This window comes from Mycteria americana, chromosome 5, assembly GCF_035582795.1.
Source record: "Mycteria americana isolate JAX WOST 10 ecotype Jacksonville Zoo and Gardens chromosome 5, USCA_MyAme_1.0, whole genome shotgun sequence".
Taxonomy (NCBI): domain Eukaryota; kingdom Metazoa; phylum Chordata; class Aves; order Ciconiiformes; family Ciconiidae; genus Mycteria; species Mycteria americana.
This window is the reverse complement of record NC_134369.1, coordinates 50355427-50371239: the sequence shown is the minus strand read 5'-3', so window position 1 is coordinate 50371239 and position 15813 is coordinate 50355427. Positions and strand designations below refer to the sequence as shown.

The following is a 15813-nucleotide window of genomic DNA, read 5'->3' as shown; positions in this document are numbered from 1 at the left end:
TTGTCTAAAAATAATAGAATAAGAGAGTCATGATAAGATAGCAAAGGAAGCCTGAGTCAGCATAAGATACTTTTGTTTGTCATGCTCAATGATTTCTATTACCCAGCTTCCAGAAACCGCACTCCTGACATCAGTAATTGACAAGAATAAAGAATAAGCTAAAACAGGGACTGTGTGCACTGAAAGTAAATTTGGACAGTCAGAGCTAGTAATATACTTGGTTATCAGGTATAGGCAAAAACATGCTTGGCTGATGCTTTACACTGGCTCAAATTATACCAGTTATATGAGGCAGTCAGTCTCTTTCTGTAGGCTGCAAATTGCTTAAACAAAGCATCAGGAATTTAAATGTAGCTGAAAAAAAGATATGCCAAGATATTTAAGAAAGCTTTCACACTACATAAGCTTTACTTCAACCGGGTTTCAGACTGTGTGTTTGCCGTCTCCCCCATCCCACTTATTTTACATAAGGAGATGGAAGAGGAAAATGCCTGTATCATGTATTTAACATAAAAGCCTTTCAAATCAGCAGGAAGCCTTCAGTTCAATCATGCTTTATGTACTGAAAGGTTAACTAACCAGAGAGGCTTATTAGCACAAATAATACCACTTCAGCCTGTGATCCCAACAACACACAAGCTAAGTAAGTTCAGGCCCCATCAGCATTTAAACAGAGAGAAAAAACAGACAACAACAAAAACACCACACACCACCTGCTGCTGTAAAATCGGTCCTCAGATGTTGTGGGCAACAGCAGATGTGGACAACAGCAGCTTTCCAAGGGCACTACCCTCGCCCTAGCTGTTGGTATAGAACCACTCTCTCAGGATGGAGAAGGAAGCACTGTAAAGCTTTCTGACTTAAGAAAAGATGAACGTTCAGAGCCAGCCAGCTCCAACTCTGAGGCAATGGCTCTAGTTACATCAGTGAATCTCTAAGGCCTCCATTTTCTCATTCTATAAGGATGTTCATGTGTACCTTTCAATGAGATATTGTGATGTACTGCAATTGTATAGATGTTTTAAAATGAAATGCATATATATGTTTTAGGCATCATAACAACTGTTAAGGCAATGTTTCTGAATAAGAACTGTGCCCCTGTCTTGTAAACTCATGGTCAGAGAAACTCACAAGAACTTGGATGTAAGACTTCTAGCCAAACTCCAGTTCAGTGCAATTTCTCCTCAAAATCGCCTCTGCAGCCTCCTGGTAGAACAGAAAAAGCAGCATTTTCTTTCATTTCCCATGTAAAACTGTGCACGACTAGTCTTTTATGTTCCCTAGAACAGCTGTTTTTCATCCCAGAACCAGGTGCATATCAGTGATCAAGTTATCTTTTCCCTGCACTGAGTTTTCAAATCCTCTAAAATTAAAGTCATAGTGCAAACAATGTATAAACTTGTTCAGATTAGATCAAGTTTATATTTTGCTAGTAAGATTCAATAATATGTTCCTGTTTAAGATGTTCTTCCTAGAGGCTTAACAGAGAAACAATTTCGCTGTAGCTGATGTCGTACCAAACAGTTGTTAACCTTTGATGAGAAGGTTACATCAGATACCAAGCCAGGGGTAAATTAAACTGACAATTGCTCTTGTTTAATTGCTTCTGAGTAGTACTCAGTATGTTTGAATGTGCAGTGAGTCATTATCATACACTGCTGCTATCCATTAACATGAAGATCAAGAATTTTATTTTACTTTTTTGATGCAACCATAGCGAAGGTGATAAAGGCTTTAATTACAAACAGCTTTAATTTAGAATCTATTAGTGCAATTTATCCAAGCATACAGAAGTAAGACAGGTTGGTCTGAATAAGCTTGTAAGTTTGATGTTTCTTGTAAAAGAGAAAAATATATATTGCCAATTGTTACTAGAGTCTACAAATATAAAAGATTTTAGCCTCTTTTGGAATGAGCACTAAAAACCTCACACTTCTCTCCTTCAGGTCTTGGATATTTCAAGAAAAGAACTTCACTGGAGATTGTCTGGGTTTCTTTCTTTGACGCAGCCAGAAAAAAAAAAAACCACACTACTCCACTCCTTTGTATTTATCACTTAAAAGAAAAACATTAAGAAGCCAAATCTCAATTTTCTCAGCATCAAAAAAAGTCCCAGTATTTCCTGGTTTATTCACTCACTGACAAGACCGTGACAAAATGTGAAAATCCCAATTATTAGTTCTGAAATACTAAGAGGAAGTACTGCAAAACAATAAAGACAGTTCAGCTCAAGTTTTACTGACATTATGATATATAATATAGTCCTAGATGACATATTCTACATAAACATTCTACATTATAGTCACAGGAGAGAGTAAAATAAATATTAAACCAAACACAGTATTTGTTTATACAGTGTACAAGAAAAAGCAATAGCATAACATTTATTGCCATACAGGGTCTTTGGAAAGATACTGTGAGATACTCTGATATTTGATCATTTAACACCTAATAACAATTCATAGAACCACAACAAATCCTAAGACAAACCTTCACAAATTAAACAAGCTACAAGCTTCAAGCTTCAGAATGTATTTTAAACAGAGGCTATATATTTAGGGATGAATCTCCCACATAAGCAAGCCCATTAAGATTTTTGCTTCTAATTAAGAGAGTATTTTTTATTTCTGCACTTACACTGAATTACTATGGTCTGACTTTGCAAGTCAGACACTAAAATGGGCAAGTGTGTATTCTCAAAAAGATGCTGTTAATTCTGTCCACTATACCAAACCATGATCTTATTAGAAGTCTGCTTCCTTGATGAAGCAGCAAAGCTCTCTCTTTTAATGGAAAATCAGCAAAGGTAGTGTATTTAGTTACCTGTATCTTTAAGCCAGGTTTCACAAAATTACCCATGTAACTTTGCATTGATTCTTCCTCCATCTCCTCCAATTCTTAATTTTCACTCTCCATTGTCCAGCTGAACTCAGCTGTGCTGCAGAGCCAAAGCCCCAAGATTATTTTCAGATTTCTGACTCTAATCAGGCTAACTCGTGGTCCAACTGGCAATTTTACCATTCATGCTAACATTACCCTACCAGCTCTTTCTTCCATATCTCTAATGAGCTTCACAACCTTCAGTAACAACAGCGAAAGCACTAGGACCTATGCACACACTGTCACTGAGTGAGGAGTTAATGAATCCCTGTATCAAAGCACTGAGCTTCCATGCTGCCTGAATGGAGCTAGGGATGTAAAATCCATCATCTTTAGCCACAGGACATCAGAGCGCTATTTCCTGCACCGTTGCATTCAGCTACATACATTCATTCATACACCTGGTACAGCCACTGGCAACAAAGCAGGGACTGAAGCTCAAAAGGTCATTGAGATAACTTGATGAGGCATAGTGCCAAATTGTGCCAGCCATAAACAGGGGTGAGAAGCTCCTTAACCTTCCAAGGTTTAGTTTCAACTTGTGATCTCCTACCACAGAGACTCTTTCCCGAGAGCTAGTAGATAAAAATAGATGGACCATTCCTATGCATAATGTAAACTAGTTCAAATATATTAAAAAAGGATTTTTAACCACCTTTTCAAATTAAAAACAGAAGTAACAATAACACATTTGAAAGCTGCTTTGAAAACTGAAGGTCCATTTTCTTTCTTCAAATTAGTTTTCCTTTAGTAATTCTTCTGCGCTCTAGGGAACAATAAGTGCAGCATGCACAAACACATGGGACTTTGTAGACCCAAAAAGTTTAGAAAAGGACAGGAAAAGGCTGAGGGCATTTTGGGACAGGATCCTTGAGTGTTTAAATAGAACACTTCCACTAAAAAAAAAAAATAAAAAAAAATCAGGATCTTTGGCAATTTCACATCAGCTGACAAAACAGCCACTGACCTGCATACCTTTAATTTGAGGCTCATTCAGATATAGCCTCCCACACGCAAAACAATGATGCTGAAGTCTTCTACATTTGCTATGGTTTTTTTATTCTATGAACCTGACATAACTGGCAAGCAGTTATGTTATGTTCCATTTTGTGTGGATGATCTGCATATAGTAGTCTCTTTGTATATTAAGTATTTTCAAAGTACTTGGTCAGGAACAGAGGTCCTCTTCCAGGTGAAGACTATGTGCGATGCGTTGACCCTGGCCAGTAACTAAGCACCCACCCAGTTGCTCATTCATTCACTCCCCCCACAGTGGGACAGGGGAAAAAATCAGAAGGACAAAAGTGAGAAAACTTGTGGGTTGAGATAAAGACACTAAGTGAAGCAAAGCCTCACTACTTCCCATTGGCAGACCAATGTTGAGCCACCTCCTCGTAAGGGGGGGGCCTCAGCACACATAGCTGTTACTTGGAAAGATGCAGGCCATAACCACCAGCATCCCCTCATTTCCCTGCATTTTTATTGCTAAGCACAACATTTTATGGTATGGAATGTCCCTTTGGTCAATTTGAGTTAGCAGTCCCGGCTGTGTTCCTTTCCAAATTCTTGTGCACCCCCAGCCTACTCACTGGGGGTGCACAAGATTTTACTTGTACTGAATTCAGTGAATCACTCACTGAATTTATTGTGGTTTGTCTTTTAACTTACAAGTTAGTCCTTAGGGTAATTTTACCATCCTCAGTCCAAATAACTTCAATAATAAATCATGTGCACTAAGCACGTCGTGATACACATGAAAAAAGCCAACTGTAATATACACGAAGTACCAAGAAATTCATCCCTACAGCACGCACCACACCTTGTTACACAGAGACAGCAAATGGATTTGCATCTCTCAACGAAATGCCTGTTATGCCTTTGGGTAGGCTTTTTGTGAAGGAAATATCTCTGTTATCCATACTACCAATATTACCAATGGTCTTCTGCTCACTTTCTTCGCTTTTAGTATTTAAATTACATATTAATCTTATCTTTTTCAGCTATTTCCCCCTTTGTCCAGAGAAACCACAATTCTGGGCAGTTTTCTGTCCTCTTGCAAACAAATTCAAGAAATCTAAAAATTTGCCATTCATCAACTAGAAATTACTTTTCTATCTAAGGAAAAGTAGTAACTGGCTGTATGCATGCTGTTAATCTGCTTCAATGTTGATGAACGCAGACGCACTTAAATCATCTTCTTGTGATCAACATAAAGAAATGGAGTGCAATTAAGATGCAAGTCTCAGCTGCAGATGACTGCCATCCTAAGCAAAAAAGGAAGACGTGACTTACAACTTACATTTATTAATATAAATAATTATGGAAAGGTGGTAAACACTTGTGATGTGCTCTGCGTGATCCTCAGAACCCATCTGCAATGCAATAGTTCAATGCTTGTTAGAAAGTCTCCTAAGTCACCCATTGTTGCTAGGGGACAGCACCCCAATCCTTGTGGTGCCAACACTATCTGGCCCACGCAGCTAAGCGGAAACCTACTCCGTTGCACACAGTGGAGGTTCTGGTGGGGACATAAGATACTTTTTAGTATTGTGTGTGTATATATATATGTCACATCCTATATGAGGACTATCTTGCCAATCCCCAGTTATCTTAAATAATATGCAACCTGAGTTAGGTTAAAGGCATCCGTAACTATTTAGTCATAACTTCAAGAATTGACAAACCACAGCTACAAATGTTTATAAAAGATATATATGAAGAAATGAAAGAGACTGTGCTGAATCTTAATACAATAACATTAAATACGTCAATAACATTAGTACGTCAGGGAGTGTCTGGATAGTTTAGACTATTTAACTATTTAGTCATAACTTCAAGAATTGACAAACCACAGCTACAAATGTTTATAAAAGATATATATGAAGAAATGAAAGAGACTGTGCTGAATCTTAATACAATAACATTAAATACGTCAATAACATTAGTACGTCAGGGAGTGTCTGGATAGTTTAGACTATTTAACTATTTAGTCATAACTTCAAGAATTGACAAACCACAGCTACAAATGTTTATAAAAGATATATATGAAGAAATGAAAGAGACTGTGCTGAATCTTAATACAATAACATTAAATATGTCAATAACATTAGTACGTCAGGGAGTGTCTGGATAGTTTAGAGCTCGATGATGGTGATGATAGGGTGGAGTGTCTATGGGTCAGAATCAGGGGGAAGGCCAACAAGGCAGATGTTGTGCTGGGAGTCTGTTACAGACCACCCAACCAGGATGAGGAGACAGATGAACTATTCTATAAGCAGCTGGGAGAAGCCTCACGATCGCTAGCCCTTGTTCTTGTGGGGGACTTCAACCTGCTGGATGTCTGCTGGAAATACAATACAGCAGAGAGGAAACAGTCCAGGAGGTTCCTAGAACGTGTGGCAGATAACTTCCTGACACAGCTGGTGAGCGAGCCAACGAGGGAAGGTGCCCCGCTGGACCTCTTGTTCATGAACAGAGAAGGACTGGTGAGCCGTGTGATGGTTGGAGTCTGTCTTGGGCAGAGCGATCACGAAATGATAGAGTTTTTGATACGTGGAGAAGCGGCGAGGGGGGTCAGCAAAACTGCCACCTTAGACTTCCGGAGGGCGGACTTCGGCCTGTTTAGGAGACTGGTCGACAGAGTCCCCTGGGAGGCAGCCCTAATGGGCAAAGGAGTCCAGGAAGGCTGGACATTCTTTAAGGAGGAAGTCCTAAAGGCACAAGAGCAGGCTGTGCCCAGGTGCCAAAAGACGAGCCGGCGGGGAAGAAGACCGGCCTGGCTGAATAGAGAGCTCTGGCTCGAACTCAGGAAAAAGAGAAGAGTCTACGACCTCTGGAAGAAGGGGCAGGCAACTCAGGAGGACTACAAAGGTGTAGCGAGGCTGTGCAGGGAGAAAATTAGAAGGGCCAAAGCTGAGCTAGAGCTCAATCTGGCTGCTGCTGTAAAAGACAACAAAAAATACTTCTTCAAATACATTAGCAGCAAAAGGAGAGCTAAGGAGAATCTCCAGCCCCTAGTAGACGGGGGAGGGAACACAGTGATCAAGGATGAGGAAAAGGCTGAGGTACTTAATGCCTTCTTTGCCTCAGTCTTTAATAGCAGGGCCAATTGTTCTCTGGGTACCCAGCCCCTGGAGTTGGAAGACAGGGACGGGGACCAGAATGGAGCCCCCATAATCCAGGGGGAAATGGTCAGTGACCTGCTGCACCACTTAGACACTCACAAGTCTATGGGGCCTGATGAGATCCACCCGAGAGTACTGAAGGAACTGGAAGATGTGCTCACCAAGCCCCTTTCCATCATTTACCAGCAGTCCTGGCTAACTGGGGAGGTCCCAGCTGACTGGAGATTAGCTAATGTGACGCCCATCTTCAAGAAGGGCCGGAAGGAGGACCCGGGGAACTACAGGCCTGTCAGCCTGACCTCGGTACCAGGGAAGCTGATGGAGCAGATCACCCTGAGTGCTATCACACGGCATGTAGAGAATAACCAAGGGATCAAGCCCAGCCAGCATGGGTTCAGGAAAGGCAGGTCCTGCTTGACCAACCTGACTCCTTCTACAACAAGGTGACCCGCCTAGTGGATGAGGGAAAGGCTGTGGATGTTGTCTATCTAGATTTCAGTAAAGCCTTTGACACGGTTTCCCACAGCATTCTCCTGGAGAAACTGGCTGCTCATGGCTTGGACGGGTGTACTCTTCGCTGGGTAAAGAACTGGCTGGACGGCCGGGCCCAAAGAGTTGTGGTGAATGGAGCTTACTCCAGTTGGCAGCTGGTCACAAGTGGTGTTCCCCAGGGCTCAGTACTGGGGCCAGTTCTGTTTAACATCTTTATCAATGATCTGGACGAAGGGATCGAGTGCACCCTCAGTAAGTTTGCAGATGACACCAAGTTGTGTGGGAGTGTTGATCTGCCTGAGGGTAGGAAGGCTCTACAGAGGGACCTGGACAGGCTGGATCGATGGGCCGAGGTCAATTGTATGAGGTTTAACAAGGCCAAGTGCAACGTCCTGCACTTGGGCCACAGCAACCCCATGCAACGCTACAGGCTTGGGGAAGAGTGGCTGGAAAGCTGCCTGGCAGAAAAGGACCTGGGGGTGTTGGTTGACAGCCACCTGAATGTGAGCCAGCAGTGTGCCCAGGTGGCCAAGAAAGCCAACAGCATCCTGGCTTGTATCAAAAATAGCGTGGCCAGCAGGACTAGGGAAGTGATCGTGCCCCTGTACTCGGCACTGGTGAGGCCGCACCTCGAATACTGTGTTCAGTTTTGGGCCCCCCACTACAAGAGGGACATTGAGGTGCTGGAGCATGTCCAGAGAAGGGCAACAAAGCTGGTGAAGGGTCTGGAGCACAAGTCTTCTGAGGAGCGGCTGAGGGAGCTGGGACTGTTTAGCCTGGAGAAAAGGAGGCTGAGGGGAGACCTTATTGCTCTCTACAACTACCTGAAAGGAGGTTGTAGAGAGGTGGGGGTCGGTCTCTTCTCCCAGGTAACAAGTGATAGGACAAGAGGAAATGGTCTCAAGTTGCGCCAGGCGAGGTTTAGACTGGATATTAGGAAATTTTTCTTCACGGAAAGGGTTATCAAGCATTGGAACAGGCTGCCCAGGGAAGTGGTTGAGTTGCCATCCCTGGAGGTATTTAAAAGATGTTTGGATGAGGTGCTTAGGGACATGGTATAGTGGTGGTCTTGGTAGTGTTAGGTTTACGGTTGGACTCGATGATCTTAAAGGTCTTTTCCAACCTATACGATTCTGTGATTCTGTAAATCAGGACACTTCTCCCACTCCCTCATTCATCTCACTTGCCATCTTGCCTGGTAGGTTAGCAGTCATGGTTTCAAGTCTTTGTGCATATGTTAATCCTCAGGTTGCACCTATTGAAGACAATATATTCAGAAGTCTCTGCCATATAACTTATCCCTAACAGAAAGCTACATATAGATAGTTTTTATACATTAATAGTTACAGGAGACCTGCGGAGTACTCCCTCAGTTAGGTTGCTAGATTTTGTCTTGGTGGAAAATGTCTTTAGACAGTCTGTTCTTTTAGACCTTCTAAGGATCCAGACAATATCATCTTCTTGAAAGCTCACGCTAATTCCTTCCCTTCACCAGTATGCAGTCTAGCCACTCATTCATTAGTTGTTCACTTCCTCAGCTAAATGTGTTACACAAGATGTTGTCTCATATACCCAGACAGTGAACAATTTCTTGCTTCAACAAAGAAGCCTCTGCCCCACTTCACCTTTTGGTGATCCACTGGCATACTTCAGTATAAAACATCTTTCACTGAATGACCTTTAAAGGTCCCTTCCAACCCAAACTACTCTATGATTCTAAGAATACATAGAATTCCATACTAATCTGTAGGGGCTTATAATTTGTATAAATGTAATTAGGAGAAATGTACACAGTTCTTTACTGTTTCTTGAATGAAATGAGACATGATGGGCATTAAACACTTTGGAACTGATAACTGCTTATGGGACACTGATGCTCATCCACTTCTGGTATACTCCCAAGAAGTGTATCAAACTCAAAGACTTACTTTATACCGGTTAAAAGCCTGAAAAAGCAAGAATAATAGCAGTATTCTGAATGCACACCAATGCAAACGAGATCAAGATATGGTGGAGTGAAATTATTAGTATTCACAAAAATTAAACTTGAATAAACTAAGAAGTTTATACAAGAATAAAAGAGGAGGTCTAACATGGTGAAACACCCACTTTAAGAGAAAACTGTAACCATAAAGACAGTAAAGGCAGCTAAAAACCCCAAAACACAAGATAGAAGATCAAAGCAGATCACTCAATTTTTTTCCATGGTTTATCACCTCTGTATAGATATACTGCCTGCAAAATAAAACAAGCTAGTCTTAAGGAAACCCTCTTATTTCTACTTTCTTGGCTATAAAATGTAACCCTTTTAATGTCCACCCCAAATTTGGCCTAAGAAAGGCTGAAATGTTTTGCTTCAAGGTGATTTTGGTTATAAAAAGGTAAAACACAAACTCCACTGATTATCTCAGTCTAGCCCTTAAGATATTCAGTTCATCATACAACCTCTGTGGTTATCCTTATCCTGATTCCAATTATTCTTCTCTCTCTGCTCAGATGACATGGCACTGCAGTTTTGGAGGGAGTCTCCAGGACACTCTTTGTACAGAGGAGCCAGAATTGTCTCTACAGCCATAAAACCCAAACACAGACTTTGGCCAATCACAGTATAACTGAACAAATTTGGCAGAACATACACATATATTTTCTTCCATTTATACCCATTCTCACTTAGTAATGCCATCTCCAACTTAGGGAAAACTTTCTTATACTTATTGCTTAAGAATAAGAATGTTCTACATGAAATCCTGTAGCCTTCAGTTGCAGTCTGGTGCAAAGCGATGGATCCTCATTAGCCTGGGACTACTTAAGCAAAATTCCTTCCAAAATCACTACCATTTTTGCCCAAGCCTAGAGTTTACTTTTTACAAGCAATTCAGAAACTGGACCAGTCTCACAACAGTATTCTGAAGAGCCAGAGGTGAGATGACAGTTTACAATACACATCAAAATGAAAGACTGCAGAATAAACCAGCAGTGTACATTGAGGGTGATTTCTCTCTCCATAGCCATCACAAGAATGATATCCATCATCACCTGCAGCTGTCTTCCTCTCCCCATTTGATCTCTATGAAGATTTCTTGCATGTTGTAAATCACAAAATAGGTGTCATAGTGTGAGGTGAATGAACATATAGAAACATTCAACCACAACTCATACATGTAGTCTTTTAAGCATCCGTTGTGGAAGGCAATTTTCTGGTACAGGTTTGGACTTGGTGCTTTGAATGAATTGGGGGGGGGGGGGAATCTCATAAGGAGGGATTTGATGCTATAACAACACTCTCTTTCCATGTGCTACAGTCTGTTCACACAAACACCTCATGCTTCATATACAACATTGATATGGATGGTAGGCCATCCATTTTTGCAGGACTGCCAGCTTATAATTTATTGTAAATCAGGAGAGAAAATAGTTTCAGAGGCTGTAATTTTTTGTCATATAAAACAGACGCCTTAGTCAATAAATTTCCACAATGTCTGAAAGACTCATAATTAAAAAATGAATCCAAACAGAACAACCATAAATTAAACAAGCAAATATGTAACTTGTTATAAGGTATCTTTTTTTGACTTTCAATTTTACAAATAGAAAAAGATTATAATGAAGACTCCAGAACATAAACGATATTCAAAAAGCAGGCAAACTATTAAAAAGTCTCCTTAGCAGATTACGAGCCACTTTTACAATCTTTAAAATAGCATCAGATCTTGATAAACCATAGCCTATACTATGACTTTTGAATTAAATTTTAGTTTAATGATGCTCATTAGAAAACAGTGATCACCAGGTGGCTTTTGTCACCTGTTATCACCAACAGAACACCCAGGGAAGTGTGAGGAGGTCAGAATCCGTTAAATAGCATCCAAAATGAAGTCTGTGACTGGAATATCCAGAAAGGCCCCAGAAGAAGAGGTCTCCTCAATTTTCATCCAGGAAAATCCCTGCCACTTTTATTATTAGATATAATTGCTCCTGAAACAGTCAAGTTGCTAAATATACATAAAATAAATTACATTAACATTGGTCTTCCCCATTTTAATACCTATTCTCTCTTTCTCCTACAATTTGCTTTATGGTTTAAGTATTTGCATTTTTTAAAACTTTGTTTTATTATCAGTTTAATCTGCTTTCATAGCTCTGATCTACAAAATTGATTCTTCCCATATTTCTATTATAATTTGCTCCACGCTGCCTTGTTTCTCTTGACACTTGAAAACGGCCTAATGGACGGACGAGGTTTTGAAGAAAGGAAGACAGAAAGAGTCTTTGAACATGACAGCACAAAGCACGTGGTAGTTCTCAGTCAGTTAGGAAAGATCTTCGTCTCATGGAAAGCTTGCATGCATTTTGCTAAGTAAGAGGTCCTATATGGTCTTGCATTTTAAATGTAATTTCAAGATGCACCTTTCATTTTAGATTTCAACTTTTTCCAAAATAATCTTTATGTAACCTCACTTCTGTGACTTTGAACCATAAACCAGAAGTAACAAAGTCTCACAGACATTCAAGAAGCCAGTAACACTTTAAAAAGTTCCTCTTCAACTTTTCTATTGCATATAACAGCATGAGTCTCAGACTACATTCTTTATTTGAACATTTAGGTAGAGTCAGTGATATGTATGATGAACAGTAATACCATACCCAGAAGAGCACAGCAGCATGCCTTTGCTCCTCATGAATGGCTCACAAATCCTCCTAATCCATCCTGATCACAAAAGAACAAGAGAAATTGAAGCTGAACGAGTTCTATATTTGCTGCTAGTGAACATCTTCAGGGACAAAATTGGCCAAACTACACAGGAAGCAGTCAACAGAACTTTTAGCATTAATATCAGCGACAATTAATAGCTTTGATTTAGATATCTGAAATAATCTGAAAGTAGCATCGTGCCATTCAGAGTAGTTTGAACAAAATAGATGGGGAGGAAGCAGAAAAACTTTCATTCATTTCCTTTCCAAAACTGACTGGAAAGGAAAAGTCATGAACTTACTATTTTTTTTTTAAATGAACACTTACACCTCAGGTTCAATTCGTTTCATTTGTTTCAATCTATACAGCAAAACTGGTTATAAAGTTAAAAGAAGATCACTCATTAAAAAGTTCATTTGGACTAATTTTTAAGGGTAGAGTTGATTATATTCGAGACCAGGGAATAGAGAAAAATGATGTGCCTTCATCATTAATACTGAAAAGACTCATTGTGCAAGTTCTTATCTTAATGCAAGATTAAAATTTCCTTTTTGCTACTTGTGTCCATTTCCCCTCTTCCTTCCATTGAGTACCACAAAGAGGAGCCTGACTTCCATTTTCTCTGTAACATCCCATTAGGCAGCCAAGAGCAACAAGATCTCATCTTAGACTTCCTTTTCTAAGACTGAACAAATTCATATCTCTGCACCTCTCCTCACAAGCCAGGCATACTGTTCTCCAGTTAACAGATAGCATTTTACACATGTTAATACATCTGAAGAATAGACATTCTCTTGCTCAGACATATCCAACCACTTTTGCTTAATGTGAGTTACAGAATTTCAACCCATTAGGCTTAGCATTGCTCACTTTACAAAGCCTTCTGGCGTTCTTTTTGTTTTGTTTTTAAGAGAGCAAGAAAAAGTGTTTTTCTTAAAATGCCAGGATTTGATCTCACTTTCATTCCAGAACAAAGCACAAACTAAAAATTTGGATATATCACAAAAAGAGAGAAACCAGAATTGGTGACAGTCTAATGGCTCGAGGCCATATTCTAGCCCATTCAAATGAATCTGAGTTTTACAATAAAATTCAAAATAAAACCACATAAAATGCTGGCAATGAGTACTAGCCCTGACCCTTGTTTCAGAACCACCCTGTAATAAATCCAGTGCTTCAACATGATTCTGAACACGGCAAATTCCAGCAGCAGATTAAGACCCTCAGTCATTCACATTAGGTCTGTGTTTTGGCCCCTGGCATTCCTCCTGTTTACTTATATCTTGAAGTTCCAGTGAAATGTCAACAACTCCCCAGGTCATTCAAAACCTGCAAATGGCCCATTCCCCTTCCACTGTGAATTAATGCATAAGACATTGGAAATAATCTGAGCATCGAGTAACATGACCAGCTTCTACCTCTAGTAAACTTCTTGGCTACATTGTTTACAAAGGAAAACAAAGCAAACCCCCCCCCCCCCAAGCGTCACATAAAATAACAAACTCCAAAAGTTTCCAGTCCTAGTGTTCTCATTTTCTCAAACGATTCAATTCTCCCTAAAGCCACCTTCATTCAAGTTTCCCTACTTTAATATTTGCTCTCACAAAAAAGTCTATTTTCTTCTCACAAAGCCATGTTGTGCTAACAACATTAAGTTCTTATTCTTTTGAACTATCTTTCTAAAGCAAGCATCAGTCATATCAGCTTGAGGATCTGTTCAAGTTCTCACTTAACTTTCTCAGTGAGGAAAAAAAACCCAAAACCTATCCCTGCATTTCATTCTTCGCCTTCTGAGAACAGGAATACTCTCCACCATAAATTCAGATATATTCAGGACTGTGCATATGCCACAGTAGATTAACACTGCCGCAAAATATTTAAATAGTTCTACATTTTTTTAATAAACCTTACTGCTATTGAATCTCATAAGGCTTTTTTTTTTTTTTTTTTTGCTTGGTTTGGTGTCACCCCCACTCCTTTCTTCTGGCACCCAGACTTGGTTCCCTGTGCATCCCATTCAGTAATTCTACAAAACCCTAAAGAACTACCTAAGGCAGGTTAATTTGATGAGTGCTGAAGATACAGAAAGTGCAGAGTATGATATATACTACTTTATAGTAATAGTTTTCTTCAAATGCATATTCAGATAACAGAAACCCAGGTCTGGCATAGACATGGGCCTATCTATACTCACTATGTGCAGCTGCAGAAAATCACCAAGCCCAGGGGCACTGTCAATCCGAACAAGAATGCCATCTTTCACTGTTGTGCTGAAGCCCACAGCAAGACGGTCTGTCCTTGTGCTCGGTCTATCATTAGCTGGCCAGGTGTACAGGATGAGACCTCCACTCTTCCCAAATATATACGTGGCACCAGCTACAAAACACAAAACCAAGAAAAAAGTATTAGTTACCCATTTCATTTATTTATTTGCCAACTCTGGTAATAACGCTTTGACTTCCGAGAGGAATATAAGCAAGCATATGGTTGGACTCAATGATCTTAAAGGTCTTTTCCAACCTATACGATTCTGTGATTCTGTGATATACTTTCATTAAAGGGGTGAAATTAATGCCTCCTGCTGGCCAGGCTACTGATAGCCCAAGACGACTCCAGGAAAATTTATTAATAGAGTAGATGATGAAAATATGTATTTCCAGGCTCAACCAGGTAACAGAAGAGGACAACACGTACTAAAACCTTTCTATTTCATGACAAATGACATCATGAGCCCTCTTTGATATTGGAATTGATTCCATATGTGTTATAAGACACACATAAAATGGTGCTTTAGATTGTCCTCTCCAACTTCTCACATGTATTCTTCAATCTATAAAATTGTGTTTTCCTTTGTAGAGCAATGGCTCTGGAATTCTAGATACTTCTTCTGACGGAAGGAGATATGAAGGTGAAATAGCTTTTTATCAGACAAAACATATCTGTTCCTTCACCATTAGCTGTGTACCATTAGACTCAATAACAAACAACTTAATTCCCTCCTTATGGAAAGTTCATCCTTCAGATCAGCATGGACTCGAGACTCACAAACACTTCCAGAGAGTCACCTAAATGTGCATGTATGTTATTCAGAACATCCTCATCTTCCTACACACATCACAGCAGGGGAACTACAAACAAACAAGTAAGCTTCCTCTTAAGGTATAAATCACTCAATAAATTTCTTCTGGATACAACCTGATGAAGTACATTTTACTAGTTCCTAAATAAAGACAAGCAGCATTTAAGACAAAGGTAAGTGAAGAGCTTATCAAGAATGAATGATTTCATTCTTGTTAGTATCTCAGACAATGCCAGATAGGACACTACTGTTGGGGAAAAAAACCAAGCCACACCTGTTTCAGAAGCATGGGATTCAATCTTGTATGGGGATTCAAAGGGAATATTTGGAAGCCGCCTTTGAGGCTGGGCTTGTCTTCAGCTGAAGACTATTCACACACATAGTGGGAGACTATCCTTTTCTCAACACTTCTGAAGAATTTTGGATATCTAGTCCACATATTTCCAGCATTGTTCGTCTTTACAGTGAGCCTGGGAATTTGTTCCTTGACCTTATTTTTAAGGGCAACACCAAACCTGAACGCTGTCCTCCCACATTAACGAGGG

General features: G+C 40.0%; 1 protein-coding gene across 13 annotated transcripts in view; it reads right to left on the bottom strand.

Annotated features, from left to right (window-relative positions):
- Positions 1-15813, bottom strand: part of NRXN3 (neurexin 3) — a 983905-nt gene that overhangs the window by 252202 nt on the left and 715890 nt on the right. For all 13 annotated transcript variants that reach the window (XM_075503346.1, XM_075503345.1, XM_075503342.1 and 10 more), the window contains one exon: positions 14384-14565. In XM_075503346.1, coding sequence (XP_075359461.1) covers positions 14384-14565 — 182 coding nt within the window. The remainder of the gene's footprint in view (positions 1-14383; positions 14566-15813) is intronic.